This window comes from Falco cherrug, chromosome 16, assembly GCF_023634085.1.
Source record: "Falco cherrug isolate bFalChe1 chromosome 16, bFalChe1.pri, whole genome shotgun sequence".
Lineage (NCBI taxonomy): Eukaryota > Metazoa > Chordata > Aves > Falconiformes > Falconidae > Falco > Falco cherrug.
The window spans coordinates 6,972,551-6,988,199 of NC_073712.1; the positions used below are offsets into that span (position 1 = coordinate 6,972,551).

General features: G+C 45.1%; 1 protein-coding gene across 4 annotated transcripts in view; it reads left to right on the forward strand.

Annotated features, from left to right (window-relative positions):
• Window positions 1-13,778, forward strand: part of SRGAP2 (SLIT-ROBO Rho GTPase activating protein 2) — a 110,798-nt gene extending 97,020 nt beyond the window's left edge. For 3 of the 4 annotated variants that reach the window (XM_055727988.1, XM_055727989.1, XM_055727990.1), the window contains exons 19-23: window positions 81-160; window positions 4,369-4,549; window positions 4,970-5,116; window positions 7,254-7,581; window positions 10,139-13,778. In XM_055727988.1, the coding sequence (XP_055583963.1) occupies window positions 81-160; window positions 4,369-4,549; window positions 4,970-5,116; window positions 7,254-7,581; window positions 10,139-10,522 (1,120 nt within the window). In that variant the 3' untranslated portion in view covers window positions 10,523-13,778. Of the gene's footprint in view, window positions 1-80; window positions 161-4,368; window positions 4,550-4,969; window positions 5,117-6,351; window positions 6,928-7,253; window positions 7,582-10,138 lie in introns of those variants that run through there. The other variant, XM_055727991.1, reaches the window with a different exon arrangement.
• Window positions 13,779-15,649: the final 1,871 nt, after the last annotated feature.

Sequence of the window (15,649 nt, forward strand, 5' to 3'; positions counted from 1 at the left end):
AAGTTATCTTTGATTGTTGTAAATGAGGAAACTCAACTTCTGCTGATGTAAAGCACCGTTTCTGTTTCCTTCTGTTGTAGTGAAAGTCCTCATGGAGAGAGAGCCTCGACAGAAGACTCTGTTCAGGACGTTACGGCTGAACACCACACCAGTGATGATGGTATGCAAAATCTATGAACTCCTTGGTTAACGGCTGCAGCCTGCTTGGGGGGGAGGCAGAGAAGGCCGTGCCTTGCAATTTAAGTTCAACGTTGGATCCAAAGTGGAGTTTAAATCTGAATAGTCACTTTAAACATCACATATAGCATTTGATGCCAAAAAAAGTAAAAATGTACAGGCTTGACAGGGACCTTTAGAAGTTACCTGACTATTTTTAAAACATCCCTTCTTTTCGGGAGTATCTCATCTTTGCAGCAGGCCTGGGCACACTCCACACTTGCATGACTGAGCTCATCTGTACCCGAGAAGGATCTTAGAGTTGGAAGTCATGGGGGAAGCGTAGAGCCAAAGGCTGGATATGTTTCAGCATGCACTCCCACTCCCCTCCACATGTGCCAGGCATTTCCCCTGTTGGTAGCTTTGGCAAGGGAATTGGGAGTGGTTTAAGCCCCAGTGGTTCTGCTTTAAGGAAGCAAGGAAAACAAAATCAAAACCAATTCCTCTTCCAATGAGAGCCAGGTTTTAGGGCAGAGGGTCCTGGTGGCCTCTTAGTTACAATTTTTGGCTCTCCTTGAGGAAACTGTTACATTTCTTGTCTGATCCGTGAAAAGGGGTGCCAACGCTGAGAATCTCACAGTATTTCCTAAGCAAAAGGTGACACTGCAGTCTTTGAGTGGCTGTCGTTGATACTTCCAAAGCCTCCCCCTGTGATGGGGGGAACAGCTGCATGTGAGCCCCATCCACAGCAGAGGGAATAAGATCCCCAAATCTACTGACCAGCAGGTAAAGCAGACTGACCGCAGCAGGACACAGTATGGTTTTGTTCTTGGGTTTTGGCCCCGTGCAGTTGTCTTAAGTAGGTGCTGCAATGGTTTTATTTGTGATGGCCTCAGTTGTAAAGGTGGGAAGAAGGTAGCATTCCTTAGAATTAGGTGACATCCTTTTTTGAGCTGGTTCTTCAGGAATTTGCTCAATAGCCCTGCCACGTGCTCCTGTGCTGCTTTTTGCTCCTCACTAACCTTTCCCATGGCATTGCCGGCTCCTGCTGGCTTCATGGCTCAATGATCTTAAAGGTCTTTTTCAGCCTAAACGGTTCCATGGTGTTCACACACCAGTAACAAAGTAGACCATGTTGAGCACTGCTGGAAACACTGGAAAATCCGTTCTCCCTCACAAGGTCAAGCACTGCCACCCTGACTCCTTACCAAGGTTTGTTGGGGGGAAACACAAAGCCTACAGGAATGAAACACGAGTTTGCCGTCTTGAACCGTGTGTTCTTTCTGAAAAAGTGTTAGCTTCTTAAAAATGCATGAAGACATGTCCTTTTTGAGATTGCTCCTTCTTTAGGTACAGTTTCATTTGCTGTGATGAAGGAAAGGCTAACTTCTCCTGCATCTGTAAAGCCTGGGACTAAAGCCTGCAGAGCGATACACAGTGGTGTGTACTTGCACTGATTTCGTATGGGATTTTTAGATCCCTTGTGTGGCTGAGAGGGTACAATGGTGAGAAAATGAGCAGTTAAAAGATTAGAGAAGGACACTGTCTTGCAGCCTCTGGAACTAGATTGCGTGGGGCCCCTGAGCAAGGTAAAATTTGGAGGCGTTTTGGATGGAGTTCTGCAACCTACATGGAATATTCCATAGGAAGCATTTGGGAGGGAGTGTTTGGCAGCAAAGCAGAGGAGGGAGCTGGGCCTCTATCTCTTTGAAGGAGCAACAAGTTCTGGTTAACTGAGTCTCGCGTCCTTCTAATTGAGCTTTGCAGTGTCACACCTCAGGCGTGCTTGTCAGAAGGGCAGCGTACATCTCTGACTCAGTGGGACGGGAGATCATAGGGTTTTCGCACTCCTTCAGTCTTTAGATGTGAGCAAGCACTTGCTCCTGTAGCTCTTCCGTGAGGCTGGCACTTAGTCCTCCCAAAATAAAGCTGTCATCCCAGCCGCCTTCCCTGAAGGGAGGAATTGGTTTGGGGATGGGGGGAGAGGTCGTGTTTTGCAGAGCATCCGTGCTGTTCAGCCAGCCTCGCTGGACAAGCGAGTGGACTCTGCGGTTTGAGACAGGTGTAGGAGGTCAGAAATGCTGATAGACAAGCAGGTCGTATGTTTGTTAAATTATGTGTATGAGTGAAAAGATTTTAAACTGCCGCTTTCCTGCACAGGCTGTCAGACTGGCAAGGGTGATTGTTTGGCTTAGCCTTATAGCTCTTTATTCACACAGCTTTCTTCTCCGAGCATAAGTGTAGTAGGAAAAAGCTACTGGAAATTAGAGTCTAAAATCACTTCTCTGGACGAAAGCCAGAGTCCTAAAAAGCAAATTGGAAACATAAGAAACCTGAGTGCCGCACTCATCTGGAACAATAAACACTTCTTAATGAAACAGATGGAATTTACAAAACCACACTCCCATCCCCTTCGTAAATGGAGGGGGACACCAAAAACAGCATTATCGGTTTTCTAGTGTTATGAAGAAGCTGGCTCCGGAGGCAAAACAAGCAAGGGGAAAGAAGGAGCCAAAACCAGATAACCATGTGCTTTGGGGAGTCTGGGCAAGGCAGCTATCAAGCTGCAAACATGGGCCAGGCTTTTCTCACCCTTGCAAATCACTCGCTGGTTGCTGAGGGCTGATAACGGGATTCGCGTGAGGCCGGCCACGGGCTTACCTGAAACGTGGGATCTGAAGAGTCCTGAGCTGTCTGGTTTAGTAATGGAGAAACTAATGGTTAGAGGTCAGTCTAGTAGATCCTGTTGCTAATTGCCCTCAGCACTTGGTCACTTTGTGCTTTGTAACTACCGATGCTGACGGGGCCCTTTGTGTGATGTTTCTGCCCTGCTCCCCCGGACCAGCTGAGGAGCCGGTGGCACTGCAGCATCACCTCACTCGGAGGGATGTACGCTCTGCGTTCCCCAGCCCAGCTGCTACTTTGCCTGCCTGTGGGCAGCCTTGGAGACCTAATTCTTGAGGAGACCTAATGCTCTCCCAAGGAACAATGGTAAAAGCTGTGGCTCATCTTTGGCCTTCCAGTCCTTTTTGGCTGGCTCTTGTGCTGTAGAAGCTTGCTGCGATGCAGAGGAGATCTCTGTATGGAATGGCCTATCTTTCCTTGTCCAGGAAGAGGAACTACATATTTCTTTCTCCAGGAAAGAACGCGATTTTCATGGACAGCTTGGCTGTGTTAAAGCTCCTTTAAAGTAATTAGAGGCTGAAGTCCACCGGGGCTGTGTGGTTGAGCTCCTCTCCGTTCCCCTGATTCCTGCCTAGAATTGGGAGCTGGCTTAATACATATTTAGACTCAACCAATACCAGATTTTTCTAAGTCTTAAAAATAATCCACATGAATTTCATATTGATTTTTCTGAGCGTCTGAATGCCCATAATTGTCCCCCTGTATAATATCAGAGTGCTACAGGGACCCAGCTTAGCGGCCGGCTGCAGACACAGCATGGCGGTGGTTCTTCTGTGAGCTGTTCAGGTCGGAGCAGTGGGATGGGGGGCGATGTGAGCTCGGAGCGCAGTGCCGCCGTGCTCAGCATGCACGGTGCAGCCCAGGGGAGCAGCTTGCTCTCCTCATCACTGCGCAAACCGCAGCGGTGGAGGCACTGAATGTTTTCGTTTGCTTCCATGACAGTTCGATGAATAGCGTGGCCTCCCGCGGTGCCAGAATCCGGTCTCCTGGGTCAGGTGAACCTCACAGGCAGCAGAAGTTTCCTTCTGAATAGGTGCTTTATTTCTGAAGCAGCTTGGACTCTGAGGATGTTTTCCGCCCTTAAATGCTAATAACAGCTCTACCTGCCCAGGAGGTTTAGTTTAGCTGCCTTTAAGAAAGCGTACCGTAGGCAGATTTTTGTCTGGAACGTACCCGATTGCTACCTAGCTTTGAATTTTTTTTTTATTTATTTTAATGAGAGACTAATTTTGCCGTTGCCACATCCATCTTTGTACACTCAAATTGATGTAAGTGGGTTTATTGCGTGGAAAATGTGAATGTGTCCACCACGTAGATATTAGGTAAATGCTGAAATTGCAACGTCCTCATATTATAGGGGTTCCCCTCTGAATCTTTCTGCTTCAACCCTCTGCTGCCTTAACAAGCAACACTTTATCCTCTTCCATGCTCTTGTCATACACTGGTTTATGTTAGGTTTAAACTGTCGAATACTTACCTGAGCCCAAGTGTTTAGTGAATTATTGTTTATTCCCTTCTATCTCCTAGAGTGTGAGCCCATAGAAGCAATAGCGAAGTTCGACTACATTGGCAGGACTGCACGAGAGCTGTCCTTTAAAAAAGGAGCTTCTCTCTTACTCTATCAGCGGGCCTCAGATGACTGGTGGGAGGGACGCCACAATGGAATTGACGGCCTTATTCCTCATCAGTATATCGTCGTTCAAGACACGTATGTTATACTTTAAGCCCATCTGCAAGATGGGCTTGCTTAAAACTCAGGTGTGGAATGGAGTGTTTGTGTCAAGATGTTGACACCAGGTGGGGAGAGTTCGTCCTCCCACTGTCCCTGCAAGAAGGGAGTCCTCTTGAAATAAGCAGAGCGCAGAGGTGTAGGTGTCCACGCGTGTGGAGACGTGACACAAAAATTGTTCTGGTGCTGCCAGCCTGTTAAAAGATGCAGAGCTGGGATCTCCAGGTCGCTCACAGAAATCAGGCTCTCTCCTTTGAAAGATACGTAAAGATTCCGAAGAGAAAGGTGCTAGCACAGTGCTGTTGTCCTGTGTGTATATTTACTTACGCAGCGCTGTATTTGAAATTCAGTGCTGCTGGTCCTGTTTTGGTTGTGATTTCCTTCCCTCCTCCTTCCTAGTGAGGATGGTATCTCTGAAAGATCCAGTCCGAAGTCTGAAATAGAAATAAATTCTGAGCCACCGGAAGAAAAAGTGACTGCTAGAGCTGGTGCCAGTTGCCCAAGTGGGGGTCACGTCGCAGATATTTACCTTGCAAACATCAACAAGTAAGAACAGCCTTGCGTTATTTTACTTAACTGTAAGGATCTTGGTGACGAGTCCAGTAGAATACTTCTTTCCCTGAAAAAGATGAACTAATGAGCACTGCCACCATTTTTTCTCTGCTTCCCCCTCGTAAAACTTGCTCATATTTGGCTGTTTCTCTCTCTCTCTCTTTCTCTATCTCTCTGCCACCAGTGTGGCCAATGCTCATTTAAAACCCCACTGGCTTCTTTTCCCTATCCCCAAGGTGCCATCTGTTCCCATTTTCCCAAATATGTCCTATTTTATAAGCTAAGCACACAGAGAAAGGGAGGGGAATAGCAGAATGAGTTCTTGTAATCGTGTGTTCATATTCGTTGTTATGTTCTGTGATTTGTTATGTCTCGTTAAATTTAACATGTTTTGTTTTATGGGGTAGGGGACAATTCCTTCAGAAACTAGTGTCACTTTTTGTGCTAAATGACATACCTTGAGTCCCACCATCTGGCACTGCCTGTAACATTCTTCCGTTTCTCCAGCACTTCTCACCTTAGGTTACTAACCATATGTTTGCAAGTGAAACAACCCACCTCCCTGTTGCTCTAACTTTACCTCCTCAATAAGAAACTGTTACTTTAGCCAATGCTCAACATAGTAAAAAACCTGCAAAATTAAGCTAGTAATAGACTAAATTTCTTGATCTGTTATTAATGATTTTAAAGCAGGCTTATCCCCCGTATCTTTCTCATTATTTCCTTAGTATTAAAACCCCCCACCTCTCCCTATTGTGCAGTGAAGGTGTTAATAATGATAAGTACAGTTTTGTGGGGGTGGATATTTTTAACCTTCAGTTAATGCCTTTACAGGCTACATGCTGTTAAATTAACAGAAATGCATCCTTTTTAAAGGTTTGGACCTGCTAATGTCCTACACAGAGCCTGGCCCTTAGTTTAGGGGAGTTGGCAGAGCTCCACTGATAACATAGCTTCATTAGGTAATCTGCATCAGCTTGGGATCTGGGCTTTCTTTTATGATATTTATTGTCTGAGCCATTGAAGTATGCCATTCTGTCAGTTACGGAAAGATTTGTATAATGAACAGACCTGTGTTGGAGCTGCACCATCTGCTGGTTTTGGTAGCGTTGTATGTAGTGTTTTTAAGAAGCCTGGGTAATGTCCCCTCCAGGTTTTTTCTCCCTTTACTAGGGAAACTGATATTTAGCAATAGTAGCATAAGACTCATTTTGTTGTTTTTTCTTTAGGAATGAATCTTCTGACCTATGTGTGAACAGACTTGGGCAAAATTAAATCAGATGGTTTCGCAATGACAGTTGTGCCACCCACTGAATTATTATTTGGATGCCAAAATCCTACTGGAGTTAACACTTTCTTGCAGTTATTCATGGGGCTGGTGCTATATATAAATGGATCCTTCCCTGTATAATGGATGCCAAGCTTCAGACCTATGGCATAAAGTATTCTGCTGCATTGGCCTTCATATGATTTGAGTGGAATCGTGCTGTCAGTCTGCATGGTGCTGGGGTGGAAACTAAATTGTTTGGACCAGCTTATCCATTTGACATCATCTTTTGGTATATCTGTAGCCCTACGTAGATAATGCCATGTGGTCCTGCTAAGGCAATGAAAAAGAAACATCTATTACCACCAGCAAATATTGGAAATGATCATTAACCCCAACCTATGGGGCTCTTTGCTTGCCAATCTCTGAAAATAATAACTTGATGCCTTGGGCCAGGAGCTTAGTAGACTTATACTGTGTCCTCCAGTCAAAAATTGTAGCTCTGCTCTTCTAATATAATAAAAACACATCATCAAAACCTGTTGATGGCACAGAGGGTTTTTTTTGTTCAAGTATAAATTCTTTTCCTCTTGACCAAGTTAATTACATTCCATCCAAGTTTTCTGTTTTTGCTACGAATGTGCGCAGCTGCCAGGAACTCAGTCTTCTTGTTAGAAGTGTTAATCTGGAATGATTTATAATTCTACTGTTTCACCACGACTCCTAAAATCCTGGGTGTTTTTGTAATCCGGGTATCTTTGTCTCTTCCCATTGTCCTCTGTGTTGTTTTGGGGGGATGTCTTCAAATTACAGCTCGTTATGTGTACCTGCTTGTATTGACTTGTTTTGCTTTTGTGACTGAAGGCAAAGAAAGAAACCAGAGTCAGGCAGCATCAGAAGAGCCTTCCGTCAAAGTGACAGCCATGGACTAGGTAGTTCAATGGCAGAACCAGCCTCCCCAGGAGCCATAGCCGGTTCCAGACCCTCATCTCAGCCCATTATGAGCCAAAGTCTTCCCAAGGAGGTTCCAGATAAATGCTCCATCAGTGGCCACGGCAGCCTCAATTCTATCAGCCGACACTCGTCTCTGAAGAACAGGATAGACAGCCCGCAGATCCGGAAAACTGTGACAGCAGGGAGGTCCAAGAGCTTCAACAACCATCGGCCCATGGACCCTGAAGTTATTGCACAGGTAAGTTGGAGTGGTTTGCTTTGGAAACTCTAGCGGATGCTGGATACAATGAGGTGTTTTAATGCAAAGTCTGATGTCATCTCGTACCCCTTCCCTTCTCTCGATGCAGTATTAACTTACTGCACAGCTTGAGTTTCGTCTTCCAGCCTCACTGCGTGTAAGTCACTGAGACGGCTTTCAGGAGCGAAGATAAACAGTCAGGTCCTTCCTCCATAAAGACTTGACCCAGTTCGTTATCCAGAACTTAGTTTCAACAATAAAAACGTCCATTTCAAAAGGTTACACAGATTCCAAAGCTGTCGGCAAAAAAATTAAACAATCATAACTTCAAGACGTGAGCAAAGTCAAGTATTTAGTGTCAATTTAACATTCTCCTGTCAGTTGTGCAGACTTGCCTGTGGTTAGACATTGGAAGCATATGGAGTAGTACAGTCAAAAGAAAAGCAGGCTGCCGAGTTGTACTCACAGCGGTATCTTCGTGTGCTCCCAGGGTCCGGGATGTGATGAGAAACCAACTTTGGTCACGATACTGCTCGTTTTCATTACTTCCTTAGACAAGTGCCTTGAAATGAGGGCAGGCTCCGATGTGGATGTTAAAGCTGTGCTTTAACTTTGCAAAGAGCTCTGCTTTGGGGACTGGCTCTGCACGCTGACCAGGCAACAAGGAAAGAGTCTTTGTGGATTCCTGCTGTGCAGCTCCAAGGCCAAGGTGGTTCTTGGTATTTTTCTTAGTCTTTGCTAGTTTTGAGGCAGGCAAGTTTGAATGGAGATTGTTTGTGCCTGTTCTCTGCATCTCCATTCCCAGGGATCTGTCCCGTCCTGGATCTGTCCCATCCCCGTGTCCGGGACTACACGCTGCCAGAGCAGTGACTGCTGTTAACACAAAACGCGCGTGGTGCCTCCGCATCCCTGCATCTGTGGTTTCACCCGTAGAACAGAAAACAGTTGGAAGTCGGGCTTTGACTCAGACAAGTGACAGCTACTAACGGGGTGAACGATGTGAATGTTACCCATTTCCCTCTCCTATGAAGGATCTTTTATCCCCTTCTCCCCCTCCAAGCGGTTCGTGCCTGCACATGTATGTTGCCTATACCAGCTGTTTGCAGGACGCATGGCAAGGAATGCTTGGGGCTCCGATTACAAAGCCAGCCCTGGGAGACCTGACTTCTCTGCCTGGTGCAGGAGTCTGTAGGTTTCTAAGAAGCTAGGGGAAGAGAGGTGAAAATTAAACATAATTTTTATTGACAAAACAGAAATGCCAAGTAATAAATAGGCCTAAATAAAAATCTGATAAGTTTTCTGGTGGAAAGCTGTATTTTGCCATTACAAATATCTTTAGCCCGTTTGTTACAGTGGAATTGTAATATGTGGTTCTTGTTGTCTCCATATTTCATTGTCCTTCCAAAGCTTCGGTTGACATAAATCAGTTTCTTTCTTTTTTCAATTAAGCTCCAACTAAAGTTGTTCTGTCTCCTCTTCCTGCCAGAATGTTAACTCCGTTGTTTTCACTGGAGAAGAGTCTGGGGAGAAAAAGAAAAAGGGGAGGGAGGTGTGGAAAAAAGTGTTAAATCAGGGTTTCTCTTTGCCCTGTCGAATCTGTTCAAACACCATCTAATAACCACGGTGCATTTTATGTCTTTTCCGAACTTCCTAAGTAAATCTGCCTGGCCTCCAGATAGACGGGGGGTGTCAGATTACTGTCTCTGGTTCCTTCCACCATCCCTTCACTGATTTACCTTCCCCACCCCTGCAAAACCTCTAAGGAAGCTGAAAAGCTGCAGCCAAAGCATGAGTCACCGAACGGCTGAGCTCCTCTGTTCTCTGGTGAACGGGGCGCACCAGTGGGCTCCGCGGTGCGGGCTGCGGCCGAGAACAGAAAAAGCCACGTTGGTATCTCGAACGTTCTTTGTTAACGACTGTAATATTTTAGAAGAGGAAGTAGAAGTGCCACCTTGAATTTCTATCCCCGTTTCTGGTATCCTCCGTGTTTTCTGAAATGCTAAAATTTTGCGTCCTGTGTAATACCTTTCTGGGAAGGGAAGACAGCTGGGCCAGCAGGAAAACCCATGAGGCAGCAAGAACACGCAAGGATTTCGCCATTGGTGTGTGGCCCATCAGCCACTGTCAAAATCATCAATTCTTTCTTCGAGAATTTACTCTCCTGAATCTCACGTGTGAAATAAAGTACAAGAAGCGATGCTAATGCTTTGAATCGTGTGCTGTTCTGTTTGTTGCTGCACTTTGGGATTGTACTCGTCTTTGAAGTCCAAGCAGCGTCAGGACCAATAAAGGACCGGATTAGCATCGAGAAAGTGCTAGTAATGATTCTGATCCCTGTCGATGGAAAATATTACTGCGTATTGGCTTTAGCATGTAACGCTGTGGAGTTTGGCGTGGGTTTCGCTTTGACGCCTAAAGGTCCTTGACCTGCCAGTGGATTTGAGCGTTGGTGTTTACAGGCTGAAAACAAAGACGTCGTTCTCAAAGGCTGGCTTTTATCTCTGTGTTTTTGTGTCGGGGTTCTGTTACTCACTCAGTTTCTCTTTTGTGTTTGCAGGATATTGAAGCTACTATGAACTCTGCCCTGAACGAGCTGCGGGAGCTGGAAAGGCAAAGCAGCGTAAAGCACACGCCAGATGTTGTCCTCGACACCCTGGAGCCTTTGAAAACGTCTCCGGTGGTGGCCCCCACCTCAGAACCTTCCAGCCCTCTGCACACTCAGATCCTCAAGGACACTGAACCAGCTTTCCAGCGCAGCGCTAGCACAGCCGGCGACATACCGTGCACCTTCAGGCCGGTGAAGTCGGTCAAAATGGCCACCCAGGTGAAACCTCCGGCGACGCGGCCGAAGCCGACAGTTTTCCCCAAAACAACCACCACGAGCCCTGGCGTTGCCTCCTCTGCATCTCAGCAGCCCACTGACAAGTCCTGTACTGTCTGATAAACTTGGTGCTGCTCTGTGGATACAGCTGTATTGTTTCAGATGAAGAGAACTCTGCTAAAGACATGAAAATTCCTATTTAACTAATTTTTGGACTTCTGCTGAAGGTTAGTTGCGAACTGCTACTTAACTGCTGGGAGCGCTTCCTGGGAGTGAACTGAGTGGTAACAACCTCGTCCCATGTCCCCGCGTCAGTGATGTTCGTAAGGCAAAACAGTTCATGCCACGCTTAGGAAATCCAGTATTGGGTCACTGTGAAGCTGAGGAGGAAAACACACAAAAAGCGATGAATTGGATCTTGGTTTCTAGCTGATGCCTTGTTCAAGTGTTCGGCCGCTGAAAGAAATACTCAGCGGCATCATGTTTTTGAATACTGGTGTAGTGACTTATATATTCTGTGTTTCATTTATCACAGGGAAACAATAGGATAGATTTTAGTCTATTGCATGTTTTGGTGCCACTGGTTACGTGGAGCTTGGACATGCCTGTTTCTTGTGCATTATTATTATTATTATTATTACGTCGCCCGCTGGTGCCACGGTGGTTAAGGGTCTGTCTCAACTTCCATCACATCCTCTGGTTTTGTTTGTTTGCTCCCCCATTCCTCCCCCCCAGGGCCAAAGCTGTTGGCCATCCAACCTCATGCTTTAGTCGACACTTGTCATGGAAAATAGTTTACTCTGGAACACTCTTAGATTTTGTGGAGTTATACGTAATACGTGTCTGTGCAAATATAAACAAACATGTTCCTAAGGTTTAGGAGCATAAGAAAGAGCCCAGTTGTTGCTTATGGACAATCTAGCTGTTTTTCCCCTTTGCTCTCCCATATTTAAAAACAGCTTTATTGTTTTTCAGTGTAATTTTCAGCCCCATAGGCTGTGATGTGGTGTGTGGTCTCGGGAGACTGAATGTAAAAAAAGCAAGTTAACTTTTGAAAACTAAGTGTACTCTGACGGGAGTTCATTTACTAACGCACACATTCTTGTTTTGGTCACATATCAAGATGGATCCTTACCAAAATCCCAGTTACAAGCACTGTAAAAACTTCAGTCGGAAGTTCTCAAGCTTTGTATCTGCTCCCTTTTTCTGGTTGCAAACGCTTCGGGCAGTGGCTGTGACCGCTGTGACCTGCTTTAGGGATCTCCGCTCTTATAGAGCGGCGTAGGAGCCGCTGCTGGGGACGGTGATGTGGCAGCATGCAGCTTCTGGAGTGGCTTCCCGACGTGTTCCTTGGTAGACTGGCATGCCTCCGTAGGACTCCGCAGCCATGTGAATGAATTCTAAGTATTTGTATTTATATGGTAGGCAGCAAATGCTTCAGCCGCTAGCAGGCTGCATGAACTCTTTTGTACTCTACTCGGAATTTTCCACAATGCTAACGTTTATTTAATTTTAAAAAAAAGAAAAATTAGGGAAAAAAAAAACCAACAAAACAAAAAAAGGCGTGTGCCGCTTTACAACGGTAAAGAAGATCTCGCAGTCCTGCAAGAGAGGAGACTCTGGCTGACCTTCAGTTCACCTGGTTCCCCAACTTTTCTGGGATTTAAAAAAAGCTGCACATCTTAAGTTTTCATCAAATTCAGGCAAGGACAAGAAAAGAAAAGTCATTTTTCTCTCCCATTTAGCTGAGTTTCTTTTAAATTTGTGGGTTTCTCACAGTTAGCTTCCTTGTGACTGCCATGTTGTTTTAATTGGCGCTTAGTAATTAAAAAAGAAGAAAGAAAACTTACGTTTCTAAGAACAGTTTGAGATGTACTTTTCTGATTCATTTAGGATGTTACTCGAAGAAAGGAACAGGGCTTTATGGTGTCCCTGTCCATCCCCACACACCCCCCGTCTCTACAGAAGTAAAATATCCATATTGATGATGGTTTTTAGAAACGCCAACTTTCTCTGTGTCCTAAATTGAGAACATATGAAAACTGGGGAACATGGGAAAGCTTTTGGTGAGAACGCTCTTTATTATTCACTTCTCCTTAGCTGATCTGTAGCAGCAGTTCCCCTTGGGAAGCGCCGCGGTACGTGTGAGACTGTCACTGGACCTTACCCTGTTCCTCGCGCAGGGGAAGATCCCCAACAGTGCGACCAGCGACCTTCGTTCTCAGGTTCTGATGGACTTCTGCCACCAAGGAATCACTTGTTCTTTTGGGGAAAAACAGAATTAAACTTGTAATTTTTTGCTCAGGCAGAACTTTCTGGCATTTACTTTTAAGTAGGGAGTTTTTTGGTTTTATTTTCTTTTTTGGTCGTGAAAGACCAAAGCTAATCTGTGTCAGGAGCAGGATCTCTGTAAATTTACTTCCGACTCATTTGTAATGCCTTATTTTCTTTATATTTTTATGCCTAGCATTCATGTTTCTAAGAATAAGTGTCCAGCCACGCACAGCACATTTGGAAGAGATGCTCTTTTCTATCTTCGAGGTCTGAAGTATGAATGGAAATTAAGAGATTTAAAAAAAAAAAAAAGATAAAAAAAAAAAAAAGACTTCAGGTTACTGTAACAGCAACTGTCTGTATATGAATTACTGTGCTTATCTCTAGCATCCACAGCTCTGGGACAATCCTACTGTCAAGGGGAATATGCTTAGCAGGATAACCTGTATATCGAGCAACTCAACTGGAATTTTGGTGTGCACTGTGATTGACACTTACACTTACAGCAAGCAATATAGCAGGCTGAAGATCGTCCTTCCTCTTCCACCTGCTCTGGGTCTGGCCAGCCAGCAGAAAATTCACGCACACGCGCGCGCACACACACAAACACACACGTGGGAGAGCAGAAAAAGCTGGGGGGGGGGGAGGAACTTTTAGCTTCTGTGCTTCACTCTGTGAACACACAAGGCTGAGAGAACATTTGCCACAAGTGTTTTATGACCAGTCGCTGCAGGAGAGGTGGGAAAGAGTAACTGGAAATGCTGGCACTGCTCCCTGCAAAACCAGCGGGCAGCTTGTAGGAGAGGGCGACGCAGGGTGGACAAGGACGACACGGTGGTTTGCTTGGGGAGGTATCAATGTTACTTCATATCTTCATATTCCGAAGAAATATTAGCTCTTCCATGGAAATTCTCTTTCATGACTTTTATGTAATGTTTGTGTCAAATATAAAGACAAGAAGTGTTTGATAACTGGAATAACGTTATGTCTGTTTGATAGTGCTTTGTATGAACAAAGAGTTCTTGTTCATCAGATGTTGGATTGAAATAATCCAAACCAAAACTTTTAAAATAAAATTACGATTTTAGGTGATCAATCTTAATAGTTTTTGAAGCTCTAACCTTTTATGTTTTATTTCCCTAGTTGGGAATTGAGCAGTGTGCTTTAACGATCGCGAAATTTCTGCCTCTCCGAGGTAATCCAAAGGCTCGCAGTTTATAAATTGTAAATTTGTTCTTCATGTCAAAGCAGTGGAACATGAGCAAACTCTCTCTATCTGTACTGGATATTTTGTTTCAGTGAAAATGATTAATTAGAGTACACTGTGACAGCAGGAAAAAAAATAATTGTTGTATATGTATTTTGATACCTGTTCAAAAAGAGTCTTTGGGTTTCCTGTGATGAATACCTCATATGTTGGGTTTGGGGAGTTTTTGTTGATTTTTTTTTTTCTTTCTTTCTTTCTTTTAAGGCAAGATTGTTCTTGCATAAAAGTAGGTTAAGATAACCAACTTCTCATAAATTTATTTACCGAATCAAAACACTTCAGAGTTTGGCAAGAAATTCTATCTGTTCCAGCCCCCCACCTTGCCCTTGGTGCAGAGCAAGTGGTCGCCTGGCTGCTCGCCTGTGCGCGTGGAAGAGCTCTAGCAATATTAAGACAAAAGAGGTGGTCATTGCAGATGGAGTTTGCTGCCTTATTTGTGTGTCAAAACCTCAAATTCAGTTGAACTCAGTTGAACGTTGTATAGGTTTTGTTAAGCATTTGAGAGATGTTCTTCGATAGAAATTGATGTCTCTAGTTAGCACTTCAGATCCTTTGCAGACTGTACTGGATGGACTGGAATGCTCTGTCGCCTGATGAAATACATGTTGTAGGAACACGTAAAGGAGGCTGTGCTCTCAGCAGGGCATAGTTGCTAGCAAGGCAATAGTAATGATGGAAAAATACCCATTGAGGCGATTTGTCTGCTCAGCTCGGTAAGACGCGGAGCTGCCTGGTCCCTATCCAGCGCATCAGGCTTCGGTGCTTTACCCCTCTTGAGTTTGGGTGCGTGGTGCTGGTCAGTGGGCCAGGCTGGGGGTGCCTGTGCCGGGCAGGATGGAGCCCTGGCTGTATAGGGGTGTGCTGTGAAGTATAAGTACGCTTACTCACTGGTCTGTGAACTGCATGCTAGGAAAACTGCTTTAAAATTAAACAAAACAAAAAAAACTAGAAGGAAAACAGAAGCATTTGGGCACTCCCATCACTAATGAGCCTGTCCAGAACAGAAATTGAGTTTTAACAAGCTGGGGATTATTTATTTTGAGAGATTTTTTTTAATTTTTTTTTTTAGTTTTCACACCAATAATTAGCCTTTTTGCGGGCTAATCTGGCCTTGGCTACCATCCCACAAATGCAGTTGTAGAGATAAAGCTGTTTCTTTAGCGGGCGGGTAGCGCTGGAGGCGGTGTGGAGGGCAGCGATGCTCACTCTCCTGGCTGGATCTCTGCGGGATGCTTCCAGCCTCGGGGTCTGGGCAAACGCCAAGCTCTGGGGTCTGAGCTTTACATATCCCTTTCAAAGATCATTCTCTCTCCAGATCAGCTTTCTGCTTCTCTCTGCGTGTGTGTGTGTGTGTGACAACCTGGTACTTGGGGGGGGGGGGGGGGGGGGAACACAAAAAAAAAAAAAAAAAACACAAAACCCAAAAAACAAAAAAACAAACCAACAAAAGAAAAAAAAATACTTGACCCGCTGCCTTGTGCCCACCAAGGCTCGAGGGGGTGCAATGGTCTGGGGGTGGTTGTAATCGCTCTGCCTCCACCGCCCGCCCTGCCAGAGGGCAGATGAATTATTTTCCGGGCTTGGTTCTAGGAGGCTATTTCGGTGCATCTAGAGATGCCGAGACAGCGATGCAAGCCCTGGAAAATGTGAGGTGATGGTTTGGAGTTTGGTTGTGTGGGTTTTTGGTGGTTTTTTTCCTGTTACAT